The sequence below is a fragment of the Musca domestica genome, unplaced genomic scaffold, assembly GCF_030504385.1.
Source record: "Musca domestica strain aabys unplaced genomic scaffold, Musca_domestica.polishedcontigs.V.1.1 11, whole genome shotgun sequence".
Lineage (NCBI taxonomy): Eukaryota > Metazoa > Arthropoda > Insecta > Diptera > Muscidae > Musca > Musca domestica.
Window position 1 is genome coordinate 11,704,963 of NW_026712133.1, and position 18,631 is coordinate 11,723,593.

The 18,631-nt window shown below is 36.3% G+C and overlaps 1 protein-coding gene across 1 annotated transcript in view; it reads right to left on the reverse strand.

Moving 5' to 3' along the window:
• The window catches only part of LOC101893830 (insulin gene enhancer protein isl-1), a 62,912-nt gene that overhangs the window by 12,428 nt on the left and 31,853 nt on the right, over window positions 1-18,631 (reverse strand). The window contains exon 2 of the mRNA XM_020039331.2: window positions 701-890. Coding sequence (XP_019894890.2) covers window positions 701-890 — 190 coding nt within the window. The remainder of the gene's footprint in view (window positions 1-700; window positions 891-18,631) is intronic.

Genomic DNA, 18,631 nt, shown 5'->3' on the forward strand with positions numbered 1-18,631 from the left:
TTATTAAAAATTTTCCATTTCAAAATAGGCTTGACAGTTGGTTGTCGATCCGTCTGTCTACCTGTATTCTTCTACCATGATATATCTTATGGCAAAAATACAGAAGTTGCATCAACACATCTGTTGGTAGACTCAACTGTCAAACATTTTTTTAATTCAAAATTTGAATTGAACTCTATTTAATTAAAATTGTTGAAAATCTCATATCAAAACAACCTCTGGACAACATCATAAGAGAGTAAAAAAATATATATATTTTTGAATAAATTTTTCAATATTTTTGACATATGACAATGTTCAGAAGTGCTGATGCATCTATTTGTATTATTCTGTCATGGTATAACCATAGTGCGTTTATATATAAATATTTAACCGGTGTAACCGACATCATTAACCAATCATAATGAATTTATGGTATGTTTCTCATAGACAAATTTATTGTGATTGGTCAATGCTTAGTGTTAAAACGGATAAATATTTAGTGTGTAATCATACTTTTAAATCAAAAATAATATGTTAACATCGAAGAAGATGAAATATAATTATCATTTGTGTTCTGCAATATAATATATACTGTCAAGTTTTTAAAGATATGAAAAAAATAGTTAATAATTCTAGCTGTTGAATATTTGTGTAAGCTGAAAAATTGCGTAGTTTGCTTTTCAATTTGAACATCTTGACCTGTATTGTGTAAACTTACCGTACATAATCGCGTTTGCAATAGGTCTTGCCATCACGCACAAAACACGTACAACTTTCGTCAAGGAATTGCCGACATTCTTGGCATTTTAGGCACGCTGCATGCCATTCTAAATCGGGAGCCACACGCAGGATATATTGATCATGAATTTGCCCACCACAACCCACACATAACGATAGTCGTTGTTTTTCTGTAAAGGAAGAAAGAAAAATTAAAGAGAAGATTAGTTGTTGTTTTAGTGTTGGCGAAGGATATTAATTATATTTGTAGTAAAATTGAAGAATTTGTAAAACAGTGTATTAGACATTTTTTAATTTTAGAAGCCATGTTTCTATGGAAAAATCTTAGAGAGAAAACCATTATCTCTCATTAAAGAGTTCTAAATTGTCGTCCAATTTGTCAACAAACACACCGGCATTAAAGAGATCTGGCCACATATCACATTTGATGTTGTAGTGAGGTTATAATGGTTGAAGAATATAGATAGTCGCATCGACACAGCTGCTGGGACAATGAACTGTCCATGGTAGAAGAATATAAATGCAATATTTGTAATTACAATGTCTTTAATACCTCTTAAATGTTGACTATGCATTTTGAGAGTATAGAGGAAACTTTAAATCGATTTTAGTCTGATTTCAAAGTGAGACGAAACTATTTGTTTATATTTCGTACTGTGAAATAAATTACTATAATTATTTTGACAGTCATTCCACTGAACAGCTGTGAACATGGTCCAAGCCAGCTGACTACCAAATTTAATGTAAAATGTATTATTGTGATTGAACTCACAGAACAAAATATAAATAAATAGCCAACAAGTGTAAACAAATGTTGACATTGAAATTGGGTTTTAATATTTGCAAGAACACCGCCATGGCTGTGTTAACTGGATGCATATTTATTGTGGCAGCAACGATTGGGAACATTGATATGTCAATTTTTTTAATGTTTTTCAAATATAAGTAGATTTTTATATGTTTTCTTTCTTTTTCGAAGGTAATTATAATATGCGTTTTTTACAATTTTTACAAATTCGAATAATTTTTCATTCAAAATTTTCAATTCCAAAATTGGTTAGACAGTTCACTTTGCTGTGCCGATGCGACTACCTGTGTTCTTCTACTATGGCAATTACGAAGAAAAATTAAAGTAATTTTAAATTCAATAATTCTTCGAAAAAATAGCGACTCCGCGTTTCCACATGAGGAACGGACTTAATCCCAAAGTGTATATTTTCCTCAAAGTTCTCTATCATATTTTATTTCATTTGCGTGTGAACGAATATTAAGTTTAAAGAGTACTTAAAGCGAACTGATGCAGCAGTTTTGAAAAAAAAAAAAAAAACTGGAAACATTTGCCATATTTTTTTGTTATTCATTGTACAATTGAAGCAACAACAATTGTGACGGAGAAAAAGATATATTCATGTTTTTGTTCAAGAACAACTTTTCTTCAGAACAAAGTGGAAAAAGTTTTGCAGTTTGTTTGTCTCGTTATGATTCAAGTACATGCTTGAATATTTAAGCATCCAAAATGGGGTGATGGGAGTTGTCGAAGGCCAAAGAGAAAAACGAGGCACAATATTGGATACAAACAAAAAAAACTTTTGTACAATCTCAATTTTCATCCCCCAAGAAAAAGTAGCCAGTACCTGAAGAAAAAGTTTGGTTGACGTATTTAGTGATGTTTAAAAAACGTTTTGCCGAATTTTCTTTTGCAACTTGGGATTTGTTTTTTTTTTTTGTGAAACGAAAAATCATATTTTTTTCCTTTTTGGTTTTACTTCGTAAGAGAAACGCACAAGGGAAAATGCCAGCAAAAACCAATGAAAAGTGTACATGTATATGTGATGGTTTTTTTTTGTATTGGCAGCATAAACCTCGTAACCATATTCATTCATACCCTTAGCCACACTTTTGTCTTTCATTTTGGTGGTATCAACGTTTTTTGTTGCTGTAGATATCATGCATTATTTATAAAGGCGGAGCAGACAAGATTATACGTTTCTTTGCCCCCCCCCCCCCCCCCTCTCTCTTTTCTTTCCCTTATTCTCTGCAAAAATCAAAAGAATCTGGTTTGTATATTAAAAACTTACACTAAAGGCAAAAAGATAGAGCACATTTCACTAATAAACAAACGTTTTTATAAAAACAACAATAAAGGAATAAAGCCTGACCATTTTGCAAAAACAAAATACTACGGTATCCCGAACAAACAAGCCACACTGTTCTAGCACATTTCACTTTAGAAATTGAGGCAAGTATTTTATCTTGCACTTTGGAAAATCAGCCAACTTAAAAATAGAAGACGAAAATGTAACTAGGTCTGAATAAGAGCGGGTTTTAGTCGAAAACAAGCATGGTGAGCTAACCAAAGAACTTAGAAATGATTTTCCAATAGATTTTCATATCATACAACAAATTTTTATTTGCCAAAATCTAGGTTGAGTGTATCCTTTGTTATACCGAACGTGTTTTCATAAAAGTCATTTATTTGACAACATACAATTATCAAAATTTATATTTGCAACACATCAGAGGTGGGAACCTATTTTCTTTTCAGTGCAATTTGACAAGGTAAATTACAGAAAATGAAGAGATGGATATGCTACTTAATGTTACGATGATTAGATCAATACCACTGGACAATACCACTCGCATTGTCAAAATATTTGTTTATGTTTTCATACGTTTAATTCACATTTGTATTCATTGGCAATGCGGGGGGATCATAAATGGTAGAAGAATACAGGTAGTCGGATCGACACAGATAATGGAACAATGAACTGTCAAACCGATTTTGGAATTGAACATTTTGAATGAAAAAAAATGAAATTTGTAAAAATTGTTGAAAATGCATCTCAGAACAACCTACGATTGGTATCGTATAAGAAAACACATAAAATCAAAATATGTTTAAAAAACGTTAAACAAATTTTGACATATCAATGTTCCCAAGCATTGATGCATTTACCTGTATTCTTCTACCATGGGTCATCCGATAAAACCAGCTGATTTCACCCGTATTGTCAAATTACATGTCATTGTGAATTAAACGTATGAAAACGTAAACAAACATTTTGATTGTATGAGGGTTTTTCAATCTCAATGGTAGTTTTTCATTCTGACTTAAAGTACGTTTACATACAAATCTTTATCCAGGTTAACCATTCACAGTACATATGATAAGATTTTGTATGAGAATGACCTGATTATTAGGTCCTACATAAAATATTCCCTCGAAAATAATGCTCATCTCATAATCCCAATTTCAAATCAAATTCAACAGACTTTTTTCAAGCACTGTACGTTTGTAGTAAATCTATATACAAACGTTCATATAACTCTGTATATACATACACACATACATATAGTATGAGTATGCATGTATATTATCTCTGTTATATACAACTGGCTGATGATTATGATGTTGTTGCTGACTTGCTGCTGTGCTTTTTTTTTGTTTTGGTATTGTTGTTGGTAGTCGTGGCTATTAAAACTGTTAAAGCTTTAAGCCTGCTGGTTTTTCTGCAGTTGCTGTTGTTGTTGCTTCTTTCCTCTTCTTCCTCGATATGGGGGTTTTGTATGGTGGTGGGGCCACCATTGCTGTTGCTAAAAACACAAGAACATGATGGCTACGTTTAATAAGATACGAAAGAGTATAGAAGTGGCGGATCAAGCAGCAAATATGCACACACACACACAGAAACCCAGATGGATAGCAGCAGCAGCAACAACCTTCCATCAAACAATAGGTGTGTATGATACTCACTGTGTGTGTTTGTCTTGTGCCAGGGGGAATGGAACACAAAGAATGGGATGGGATGGCCGGTTGGTTGGTTGGTTTGATGGCAGATATTGGATACATCCAGCCAGCCAGCCAGCCATCTATGGATACAGAAGTTAAGTAACTTTTTTGTTTACGTTTTGCTTTGCTTTGTCCATAATGAAGTTCTTGCAGGTTTGATTTTTTCATTGGTTTCTTGTCGGTCGGCTTGTTTGTCAGTCGGTCGTCTCTGTTCCTTTTGTTATTTACGCGCGCACGCAATCTTAAATACTTTGGGGAGGCTGTACTTTATGTGTGTGCGTGTGTTTGTCCGATTTGTTTTGGGACTCCTTTGGTGAACACAATGTGTATCCACACAAAGACCCACACACACATATACATTGAAACATCGGGCCACAATCTCCATTTTGTATCATTTATACCTTTTTGTGGGGACAAACGTAGATAGACCTTTAATTTCAATCTTATTCTTCTTCTTCTGCGTTTTTTTTTTTTTGGAAAACTTGGATGAAGTTTTGTTTTTATCCTCTTTACTTCTGGCACTTTAATATTAGACATTTTCTAAATGGTCGGTCCTGTTCGGTATGAGCTGGTGTTTAGCCAGCCAACCTTGGTCGGTCATAATGTTGATAGCCGCCACTGCAAACAAAACCAGATCCTGCGCAATGTAAACTTCCGTTTGTTGGTCTGTATCACAGTCATGCACTTGTTTTGGGTTTCCATATCATCATGGCACTTCTTGCCCACACCCACTCAAAAATGGTGTTTTCATCATAAATGTAATGGAGATTTAAACACCGAGGACTAGATATTGAATAAGGGATGAATTTGGGTATTCCATTAAATGTATTTGGCTTGAATATGAAAGATATTTAAAGAGGGGAACCTGTTCAAAACCGAAACATATTTAAAACTGAAGCAGCTGATTAATGTAAAAATTAGAAATTCAGAACCCACAAAATTTAAAAAATCAGTTTAAATGACCTAATTTGTTTACTTAAAGCATGGCGCAAGGACAATTTTAAAAACCATATGAAATGTCAAAATTTATTTACAATTTTTGGCTATTTGTTTATCTTTTGCTCTGTGATTTCAATCACAATAATGCATTTTGACATAACATGTGGTAGTCAGCTGGCTTGGAAGGAGGACCTTATACTTGGGCCATGACTTAAAACTAATTTAAGGAAGGTTTATTAAAACTTGTTTGGTATAAATAAGGCTTTATGCTTACTTTTGACCTTCGTACTGTAAATTAAAATAAGTATTTTGACAGCTATTCTATGATAACGTCAAAACTTGTATTTTCACAGTTTGTTATTATTTCGTACTGCGGTTCCAATCCGAATAAATATTTTGAGAAGTCGTTTGGATAATCAGCTGTGTTAAATGTTGCTATTGTGCTATGGTTCAGCCGCTTTTCATGGTAGAAGAATACAGGTAGTCGCATGAACTGTCAAACCAATTTTGAAATTGAAATTTTTTAATGAAAAATTATTAAAATGCGCAAAAATCGTTAAAAAATGCATATTACAACAACGTCCGATTGGTATCGGATAAGAAATCTTATAAAAACCTACTTATTTTTGAAAAATCATTTAAAAATGTTTGACATATGTACCTGTATTCTTCTACCATGTGCTTTTCTTATAAGCTGTCAAAGGCTTTATCTGAATGTCAAATTTTCCATACGTTCAAGTTGAACATACCATGTGATGCATGGGCGACATTTCAGTTGTGAAATACATGAGTAAAGTAAATAGGTATTTTATTTTTCGATTGGAATGGATTTACAAAATAAAAATGTTGTAAAAATATTGGTTCAACTTCAAAAGCTAGTGGAATCTTCATATGACGTCATTTACAGAAAGATGGGATTTCAATCACAATAGTTGTCTTCATTCTCCCTCTATCAGTTATTACTTTTTTCGTAGAAATATTATCCCAGTCAGCTATTAAGGATTTCTTTTCTTTTCTTTTGATGAGCAAAGTTAATCTATTTAACTCCGATACACTATTCCGTGTACAATTTAATATTACAAAACACCTCAAAATGTTTGATAATCACATTTTGTTCTTCATTTCCATCTGAACTAGCTTACAAATTCCGTACTATTCCCCATTCTTGTTTTTTACCACGGGGTAACTTATCATTGCAGGTTTGTTCTTTAAGCTTTGCTTTATGATTTCTTCTTGTTTTTTGCTTTTTTCCTATTCTGGCCTATAGCATGGCGTTGTTGCCTGTCGTTCTGGCTTTTATCAACGCCAAGGCATGATGCCTTCTATAACCAAACACTGGAGGGGGAAAACCTGATCCTATCTTTCGGAGCTTAAATGTTTTTATCTAATTACATGCGTTTCTTCTTGTTTTTCGCATTTATTTTCCTGGTCCTTCAGTGTTTGGTGTGTCTTGTTGTTGTTTGTTTTGTCCAGCTTGTTGTCTAAAGCTTACTTGTATCTGTCTATACCTGCTGCCTTTCGTCGTAGTCGTACATTTGTAGCGTTTTGTTGATATCAACACCAGGGTTGTGGCAATGCGCTTTGGCCCCAATATAATTGTTAACTCCTAGATCAGAGAGAGCGAGTGAGTGAGAGAGAATGAGAAGTTCACTTGACACAACAAGCAAGTATACTTTTGGACTATGAACATCGTTGGACTCTTGTCCAGCTGAATAGCCAGCCAGCCAGTCAGTCAGCCGTTTACAATGATGGATGTTTTGACATACTTTAAATGGCCAAAAACAAACAAATAAACATGACTTGGGAAAAAATAATGTCGCATATCAAGGAAATTATGTAAATTGTTGTCTCTCTTAACATGTGTGAGTAACAGTTTTTTGTTTTTGTCGAGAAGAGTGACATTTGTTTAACAACAAAATAACCTTTTACACACACACATACTATTTGCATGTGTGTATATTAAATGGATACATTTGAGAAAGTTTTGGGACATAAATTATTCATTTGGAAAAAAGAAACTAGGATCATGAAAGGGAACGGCGAAGGTAGAAACACATTTTCGCATCTTAATAGGAAAAAGTAAAACTATATGAAATAAGGACTGCAACACAAATTGGCTGCTGAAAGTGAAATTATTGATACTGGTAGCGTAGCTCGACGTCAAGGAAGTGGACGGAAAAAACCAGCAACATCAGCAGAAATGGTTCGAAAAGTAAAGAAGCGACTTGATCAAAACCCGCGTCACAGTGGCCGAAAAATGGCTCGTGAGCTAAACATATCGCAATATTCCATTCGGCAAATATTGAAAAATGAGCTCGGGGTAAAGACATTGAAATTCCAAATCGTGCAAGAACTTTCACCGCAACAGAAAGAAAATATACTCAAAAGAGCTAAAGAGTTGCTTCGCTTGACCGAAAGTGGTGAACTGTCGAATTTGGTTGTCCAGTAGTTTGTAACAAACAAAATGATCATGTTTACTTGCCAAAGAGGTCAGCTGAAAATGTGCACCTTCGGTTGGCCACCAGAACTCAAGCGCAGGACATAATGATGGTTTGGGCCTCCATAACAGCAGATGGTTGCTCTCCGCTCGTATTAATCGACTGGGGCATCAGAATAAATGCCGAATATTATCGCGAAAATATTCTGGAGGGTGTATTTAAGCCTTGGACACGCAAACATTTTGGCCGCAGACCTAGGACATTCCAACATTACTCAGCACCATCGCACTCAGCACGTGCCACCAAATGTCCAAGAATAGTTACAAAATGAGATTCCTCGCTTCATTGCCAGCGCACAATGGCCACCAAAATCTCCGGATACCAATCCGTTGGGCTATTTTGTCAGGAGTATTTTGGAAAGCAAAGTTGGCACTAAAAAATACCAAATTGTCGATCACCTCAAGCAAGTGCTTCACTGGGAATGGGCCAAAATACCGCAGAGCAACATTCGGGCAGCGTGTGACGGTTTCATTGGCCGTTTGAAGGCCTAATTCGTGCCAAAGGTGACCTATTCGAACAAATCTAAACTTATTATAAAATTTGATGCTATTTCCGACATATTTTGCTTTCAATCAATAAAATTTTAAAAACGAATGTAAAAATTATACCGTTTGACTTTGTGGCAGTTTTTTTTATCTCACCCTGTAAGCATACTTTAATCTTGGCGTGCAATCAAAGAAACAAAATCTGGAATCCTTCAAAATGACTAATCCCTTTTATGATGCTCTGAAAGTTATTGTTTATCACCCAAAACTTGTCATTGCTCCTGGCGCCAAAAATCAATAAAAATTGTTTATAAAAATTCTCCTTTTTATAGGTTTATTTATTTATTTTTTTATCTAGACCATAAATAACTTCGGGCAAAACTGACCGCACCTTTACCTAAAAAAGCCCAGAGCTTTATTGCATTTTCTTGAAGCCAAGACAAAAATCCATTCCTTCATTCATTGCCAAAGATCATGTGACGGACTTGTCGTCTGATGATCATTGTTTGGTCGTTCCTATCAAACAACAAACTCAAACACTTTTGAGTCATTGCTGTTCATTTGAATGCAACGGCTGGGAGAAACAAACAAAGCCAAAGAGAGAGTGAGAGAGGGAGAGTGCAAGAAAACGAAAACATTATCGATGTTGTCATCTGGGTTGTGATGACAACTTCTTGGATTCGAATTGCAAGGAAGCGTTCGTTTATAAAAGCCGAACGATTTGTTTGTAAGAACTTCTCCAGGCAGAGGAGATGGAAAGAACTCAACACACAGGTGATACCCATCAACGGGGACGAACTTTGTTGTGGTTGATATTGATGATGATGCTGCTGATGGTTTCCATTGCTCTGAAGGCGAGCTGCCGCCAGACTTATGTACACACCAAACGAAATACCACTTGGTCTTTGTCATAAGTCTCCATTCCCCCTGCCGCCGATCTCCCTTGCAAAATAAGGTAAAATAAATACAAGATCTTTGCCGAAGAACTCCATTTGTTATACGGCGTTTCGGCTGTTTAGATTTTGCCCGCCAACATAAATTGCTGCACCACCGCCGCCACCTCCCTCCCTCCACATTGCAACGTTGGTGTTGAACGGAGTGCAGTAGCATCAAAAATTAAAGCGACCATCAAAATTACGCTTTGACAGTCTACTATCATCAAGAGTTACGTTTAGCGTTTCGTTGCTTGTCGTGTTGTTGTTTGTTTTCGTTTTCATTTTGCTTTACTTTGCCGCCACACATCTTCTTCTACATCTTCTGCTTGTGGTGATGATCCGGTGTCTTCTTGACCATGGCCAGCCAGCCAAGTGGTCCGATGCTTGTTTTATTCAAATGTGCTCAATAAACACTTGAGAGCGGCTTCTTTATGGTTACTCCGTCGTTCATCGGCTAATGTGACAACAAAGACGGCGACTATTGACATTTGAGTTCTGAGGGAGACAGCCAAATGTAGTTATTGATTTTTGTCGTTGAGGTTTGGGTATTTTGGGCAGAGTCTGACGACCGGCCGGCCAATTTTCACATTCACAAAAGGTTAATTAATTAATGAACTTTATTAAGGATTCCCACAAGGGAGAAGGAGAGAGAGAGGGGGAGAAGCTGAGGTGTGCATTTTTTATTGATTTCGATTCTGGTTCATATCAAAGGAATGTCAAGTATTTCCGTTAGAAGGCAATCGGCAATCTCCTTCCATTATTTTTGTTGTGTTTCATTCTATCAATTCACCTCAATCCCCTTTTAGATCCCCTTGAAAATACCCCAAAATACAAAATCCTTTTTTTTGTGGCTTCTAATCTGCCAAACAGCAGAAAAATAGTTTTACCTTTTTATATCCTACACCACAAGGTGGTCAGGGTATTATGTCTTTGTGCATTTGTTTGTAACAGGCAGAAGGAAACGAGATAGACCCATAGTTCCTTTTGATGATCTGCATAGAATCACATTCTGAGTCGATTTATGCATGTCCGTCCGTCCGTCTGTCCGTCCGTCCGTCCGTCTGTCCGTCCGTCCGTCCGTCCGTCCGTCTGTCCATGTATTTTTGTAAACAAAGTACAGGTCGCATTTATTGCCCGATCCAGATGAAATTTTGCAAAGGTCTTTTGTTTAGCCTAAGGACGAACCCTATTGAAATTGGAGATAATCGGTCAAAATTTGGATATAGCTCCCATATATATCTTCGTCCGATTTGAGTTTTATTGTGCACCAAACGTGTAATATCAGCCCGAATTGTATGGAATTTTGCACATACACCCATATTAGGCCTGAAAATATGTATGCCAAATTTGATCGAAATCGGTTCATATATAGCTATAGCTCCCATATATATTGTTCATCCGATTTGTTATTTTTGTCCACCGCCACCGTAATATGCACTATGCAACAACAATATTTGGGGAAATATATCAAATACAGCTCAGAAATACATTTGCTAAATTTTATCGAGATCGGTTCAGATTTGGATATAGCTCCCATATATAACATCGTCCGATTTACCTTTTATTGTGCACCAAACGTCTAATATTTGTCCAAATGGGATGGAATTTGGCACTTACGACCGAATTGAGTCTAGTAGCTAGTATGTCAAATTTGGTTCAGATCGGTTCAGATATAGTTATAGCTTCCATATATATTATTCATCCGATTTGTTATATTTTGTACCCACAACCGTAATATGCACTCTGTAACAACGATATTCAGGGAAATATATCAAATACAGCTCAGAAATATCGTTGCCAAAGTTTATCGAGATCGGTTCAGATTTGGATATAACTCCCATATATATCTTTATCCGATTTCAAATTAATTGTGCACCAAATGGGCAATACAATTCCGAATTTAGTCCTTTGAACTTTAAATTATAATTATAATCATAGCGTGTATGATTGAATTCTCCCATAGAAACTTTTAATTGTTATGTGGAGCTCTACTTAATTAGCAAAGTGGTGTAGGGTATCATAAAGTCGGCGCCGCCCGACTTTAAGACTTTCTTTACTGGTCTACTTTGCGTATGTGTGAAACTATATCACAAATCCCTGACTGACTGAATGACAGACTGACTGCCTCAACTGGGCTTAATGTGGCGCACATAAACTTCTCGATTGACAGACAAAAGTGTCTCCAGTTTTATCTACAAAATTGATGAGTCTCTGAGTCAAACATACAAACGAACGAACCAAGCGATCGAACAATGTTGGTTGCTGGCTTGTGTATGAGTGTGTGTGTGTGTGCATGGGAGGTAGTGGATGAAATTTAGGCACGTGTTCGGACATCATTACTTTGGATTTTTTATGTGTTTTGGATATGTCGATTCGATTCCCTTCAGCCATTTGGCGACCCAAATTGTTGTGAACATTGTTGGCGGCTTGGAATACCTTTGGTGGAACGTCATTGTCGTTGCCTTTTTTGGTTTGTTTTTGAAAAGAGGAGCCCAGGTAGAAACCAAATCAAAGGTATTAATGGTGTCATCATCATTGTTATGCATGGTATCTGATCTCTGTCGGGTAAATTGGTCTGCTATTGGCTTTCGTACATATTCTGGGAAAATTGTACGATTTTCTTGGAAACAAAATATGAATGCTCAAGTCCAGGGAATCCCATGGTACATGTGATAGTTAGTAGGGTAGGGAATGACATGGCATTCTTTGGAAAAATTATGAAAGTAATAATCGTGAATTTTTGGAGATTGGAGGAATGGGAAGGCGTAGCTGTGCATATGGATATAATATTAAGGGGTATTTTAGGAATCGCATGATAACCTCGATAAGAGTAATAATTTGATTTTTCAGGTGTATCAGAGCAATAATTTTACTTGGGGGAATATAGATTTTAAAGTAATTATTTTTTAAAAATTAGTAATTATAAGAGATTATCGAAACCATGGGAGTTTTTAGACATTGCCACTTCTCGAGAAAAATACTTCCTTTGAGCAAACTAGACTGTTCCAAAATAACTTTAGCTGACGTCAACTAAGGTGTGTTCAAAAGAGGTGAGCGCCTGGTGCTCTTTGAAAACATTCTGGTCTGTATTGGATAGACATTTGGCAGCTTTACTGGAAACAAGACAAGGATGAACTCTGGTCTGTAGTGATCGACACCTGACAAACTGCATAAATTAATGCGGAATAATTTATTAATTGACTCCCCGTCGCAATTACACTTGGAGGGTTTCTGAGTAATGTGGCGTTAGTTCGCGACAGAATAAATGGTAGAAGTCTGAGCTACAAAACAAGAAATTTGGTTTGAAGAGATAAATAATATTCCAACGGGAGCAGAGTTCAGTCCTGTTGGCATGTCAAGGCGATCTGTCAAAGGCTAGTTTGCTAATGGCTTATAAGACGTGGATAAGCCAAAAATTAGAATAGATGCGCTGAACAACAAAACTAAGTCCTTCCTCCAAGATATGTCAATTTTGGAGGCGCGTCGAGTATTAGCTAATCCCAAGACAGGGTTGAACCTCTGCAACAGACGGTAAAAACTAAATACTTTCTAATACTGAGTGGTGGATTCTATCGAGAAATAGTATTTTCAACCAAAAACTCATGTTTTCTTTTCTGTCTTGAGCTGTTAACGTTGGGCGCCACTGTGCTGAGCTTTTTAACATAATTTTTAAGCAATGATTTAAGTGTAATCGTAACGATAATCGTGTATATTTTTTAGGAATATTTTGAGAAGGACTAGATATGTTTCAAGAATTGTTGGAAATCCGCTTTAAAAAATACTTTCTGAAGTATATAAAGCTATGGATTCTTGGCATTTTATCTGTTTTGGAAGCACATATTTTTTCTTAATTTGTATATTTAAGAATTTGTGTTTTTTATATTACCTATCTATTTCTAGTCGAATACAACCATGAAGTACTGGTTTTGCGAAACCCCATTTCATTATTTTTTATTTAATCAAATCCAAAAAAACGTGAATTCCTCAGGGTCTATCAAAAAATACTCAATTTGTCATAAAATTGTAAAATATTTCATTGCTATCTGGCATCTCATGAATACCCCTAATGTGGGTACGTATGTATGAATATCTAAGAATATATTAACAAATATTCGGCGTTAGTTTTTGCTGGTATTACAATTCGCCAGACTAATCCATCCATCCATCCACCGAACCAACCATCCATGCAGCACCCAAAAGAAAAAAAAAAAAAACAAAAACTAAACGGCATCCGTCATACTTTTCGTAGACAAAGATAACAAGTATCTGTGTAAAGATTAAAATTGAGCTTGTATCGTTTTCAGTTGATGTTGTTCATTCGTTCGTTCATTCGTTGGTTTAAATCTTTTCAGTTTTTGCTTGGTGGCTTGGTATGGCTATCTCTTAATAACCGGTAGTGATTCTAACTTAAATGACGTGCACAATTTGGAAGCTACCATGAGTTTGGCAATGTGCATTTTTTTGTTGTGAATTTGGCTTTGGACTGCAGTTGGTCGATTGGTTGGTTGGTTGGTTGGTAGTACATCAACCCAGATGAGGAGCATGGCAAAGTACGGCAAAATACCTAACAAAATATGATGGAGGAGATGAAACAGTTAGCATTGGCTCTGGGGCTAAAATCTTATCTCTTATATTTTTGTGAATTTGAGTTGTTTTGCCCGGTAAACTGGGCAAAAACTGCAGCATGTTGTAAGATTTCGTCTGTGCGGTTTGGGTGCTGGCTGTGTACGTTCGTTGGTTGGATGGCTGATTTGTTCATTCTGTTTCATATTTGTAGAGGGTCCACATCTGTCTGTCCACACAAACAAATATACCAACGTTGCATTCAGTTCATTTTATATATTTTTTCTACTACGGCTTTTGATCGTATTATTGTTGTTGTTGTCGTTGACGTCGTTTCATTGAAATTTATTCACTTTTCCAATGTTTCGATTTTTATACATTTTTGTATTTTTTCCTTTGATAGATTTCCGACCTGATAAACAGCAAACAAACATATTCACTCGCATTCATCTATACATACAAGACACACACACACACATGATTATGATGCTGCTGATGATGATGAAAAGAATGTTGCATGGATAGGGTCCAGAGTATACTACAGATGATGCTGATGAGATTCATCTAGGGATATTGTATGTAAATTATTTTTCTCGTTATACAAACTGAACCGAACTAAAGAAGACCAATAAAGGAGCCCTCACTGCCGACAAAAAATTATCAAAATACATGGAAACTCTATGGGAGGTTTATTGGACTTTAATGAAAGAAAAAAAAACATGCATACAAGCAATGATATTCCAATTAGATTGTAAAATTTACATTGAACAACTTGTCGAAAACTGGAAAAGATTTTCTATGATTCGTAAATGTTATGCAACAGTAGTCGGTATTTGAGTTAATTTTTTGAAAAACAAAATCCCATAATTTAAAATAATTTTTATGAGTTTAAATAACTGTGGCTTGTGATTTTACTAATTACACTTCAAGAAAACCGGTTTTGGGTGTCATTGGGTCAACGTTTTTTTATATAAACAGTTTGGATTTTATGGCCAAGAAAGTCCAGCGAAACAAGCACTAATCATTGATTTCAGATCATGTTGTTTTTCTGTTAGGAAAAGGTGTTCCCCAACAAATGTTTAAGTTTTTAAAGCTCTCTTATCTACGGATCAAATAAACTTGTTAAAATAAAAATAAACTTGGTTTACATTTCCATCAAAAAGTTTCGGCGAAACTTAACACTTTCTTATCAGTAGTGCAAGATCATATGAACATGGATCGACGATTTGTTAGGGAAATTAAAAAATAATGTTAAACTGAATTTCTATTATAGTTGTACAGGGTGAGATGAAAAAAACTGCAACCAACTTCAGATTGCTGTAATTTCTAAGCCTCTCGTCCGACAGCTTTATGATTATTATTGTTTACAAGCATACAAAAGCATTTTGGTAAGAATTTTCCAGAAAAAAAAGTTAATCGTGATGGAATTCAAGCGTGATTTATTTATATTTGGCTGGAAAACCACAAGTGGCTATCGTTAGAGCACTCCAGCAACCATCGCTCGTTACCGTGATGCTGGTAGCGTAGACCGACGTCAAGGAAATGGACGGAAGGAAACAGAAGTAAACAAACAAAATGAGGTCAGCTGAAAATGTGCACCTTCGGTTGGCCACCAGAACTCAAGCGCCGGCCATGGTGATGGTGTGGGCCGCTATACGAGGCGATGGTCGCTCTCCGCTCGTATTAATCGACCGTGGCATCAGAATAAATGCCGAATATTATCGCGAAAATATTCTGGATAATATTTGGCCGCAGACCTTGGACATTCCAACAGGACTCAGCACCATTGCACTCAGCACGCGCCAACCAAGAATGGTTACAAAATGAGGTTCCTCGCTTCATTTCCAGTGCACAATGGCCACCAAAATCTCCGGATACCAATCCGTTGGACTATTGTGTCTGGATTATTTTGGAAAGCAAGGTTGGCACTAAAAAATACCAAATTGTCGATCACCTCAAGCAAGCCCTTCGCCGGGAATGGGTAAAATGCCGCACATTCTTTTAAGTTAAAGGTGTTTGTGATTGGCGCCCAACATGAGGAAAAGCGAATTATTTCTAGAAATTCAAATATTATTGATACAATATCAACTGCAGGGAGGGGACAACAACACCAAAGGCCAAAAAAGATCCAACGTCTCGTTTGACGTCGACGTGAAAAATACAACACTGTCCCCAATATTTGAAACAAAAGCCATGAAAACGCAACAATGTTGCCTGCCAAAAGTGGCAAGAGTGTTGTATTTTTTACATCGACATCAACCGAAAAAATGAATCTGTATAAGCCCTAAATGCTGTTCTGAGATGTCATACGAGGTTAAATATTATCTAACTTTTTGCTCATTGTGTATCCAAATTTAAATCGTTCCCGGGGTTTTGGCTTTTATAAACACTGTGACTTGCCATTCCACAAATACGGCCACCTTTGTCTAGTGTTTCCAACTATTTGTCATGCAGTTCATTGCGTGGGTTGGACAAACGTCAACTCAAAACAAATTTCTTTCCAATTTCAATCATTTGTCCAGCAATTTTCTGCCAGTTACCGCACACAAAAACCATGTTCAGACAAATAATTTCATGTTGGTGGTCAACTACTTTCGATCGAAAGAAATCCAATACAACATTGTTGTTGCTGTTGGCGGTGTGTTGTCAAAAGGAAAAAAACACCGAAACCCCCAATATTGAAATGCTGATATTTGACAGCTTTTTAGATAATTATATAAACAATTTGTTATTGTTGTAGTTGTTGTACACGTTACTGTTTGCCTGCACCTGATCGACCGACCGACCGTTCGACCATAAAATAAGCACAAGATCCGATTATTTTTTGTGCAAATATTTAAACGTTTTGTTAAACTGTAGGTGGTAGTTAAACAAATTTTGGAAAAAAGAAAGAAAATGAATACTTTTTATTGGCGTTTTGTTTTTGTGGTTCATTTCACATGTTTGTATTATAAATAAATAAAGAAACTCATATTGCGTCTTGGGGGTGGAGGAGGATAATTCATGAATTTTGATAGGCCGATTTTTGCGCAATAATTTTTGCCAGTGTTGTTTTAAGAAATGAGAAGAAAAAAACATTTTTGCCATATTCCTGTAAAGTTCAATAAAAACCGCTTCATGTTAGAATATCTGTTATGTATGAAAGAGCAGCAATAACAACAACACCAACAAAAAATTCTTACAAAAATTCCGACATAAAATGTTTGCCTTGGATTCCATAGCCGTTATCCTGTGCCACCGCCCTCTCTATTGCTCTCCAAAAAAACTTGAACACTGCCAACAACTTGGTGTGATGCAAAAGGTGATGTTGTCCGCCACATCAACACCACCAGATGTGAAGACCCTCCTGTAAGCCGTACTGGGCCATGCCATGGCATACAACTTTGTTCTGTTTTTTTTTTTGCTGTGCAAATAACTACAATTCCGAAAATTGTATGCCTTGCAGGGACGACTGTGTTTTTGCAAAACTTTTGCATCATTTTTCTTGAAGGCTTAAAGTTTTAATGCCCGGACTGCCGAAATGCCTAACTGGCTGGTTGGTTGCCTTGGCAAGAAAACAAGCAAGCGAGCGAGTCTTGCTGTCTACCGTTGCTTGACTATGTCTGTGGGATGCTGAGCTAAGCTGCCGCCACCGCCGTTCTGCAGTGCCCCACAAAAGAGAGAAAAAAGAAATCCCCAGACCTGTGAAAACAAGGTGCGATATTTGCTGTTGCAAGGGAAGAATACAAAAAAGACAACAACAACAAAAACATTACAAAAAAACATAAAAGCGACGAACTTTTTTTCTCCATACATATGTTGAGACCTATTTAAATGTTACATCACTGAAGGTTTCTGTTCTTTGGCGTTCTTCTATGTAGGTTGACTGGTCGTCGCTGGTGGAAAGTAGAGAGTGAAGTTCATGTATACAGCAAAGAGTATTTGTTCACAATTAGTTGTTCTAATCGAGATTTTTTGGAGATTGCTTGATCTAAATAGAAGAAGGAAAACTATTTATCCGTAATCGTAAAAGTTGTTTTGCGAAATGCTTCGGATATCGGTGATGAAATTAGAGAGCCGGAAATGCTCGTTCGAATTCGAGTGGAGAGCGGAGGGATTATTTCTGGGAGTAGAAAAAATAAATAGTATATACTCTATTTTTTTATGATACCCGAATAAGGGCGAGCATTTTCTGCTCGTTTTCGAGTATCCTTCAGAGTATCCTTTTAGTTTTGTCATGCATTTGTTTTACTTCTTGGAGAGCATTTTTGCCAATATATACCAACAAAGCATATAGATTGTGGTTGCGTTAGTTTTTCTTTGTATACCCTCCACCATACATAATATGGAGGGTATATTAAGTTCGTCATTCCGATTGCAACTCATCGAAATAATAATTTTAGACCTAACAAAGTGCAAATATTCTTGATCAGCGTGAAATTCTAGGACGATTTAGCCCTGTTCGTCCGTTGTGATCACGCTAGAGTCAAAACGAATAAAGATAGGAAGCTAAAATTTTGCACAGATCGGTCTTTTGTCTGCAGGTACGATATTCGGTATTTTGATTATTGTAGGCAAATTTGTCAATGAAATTGTCTGAAAATCCACAAAAGGAGTTCCTTCTGAGTACTTTACCCTCTGGAAGAGAAACGTCCAAATAGGTCCACGATACCGTATAGCCTACATACAAGGTACCCCCGATATTCGTATTTAGAGTTCGTA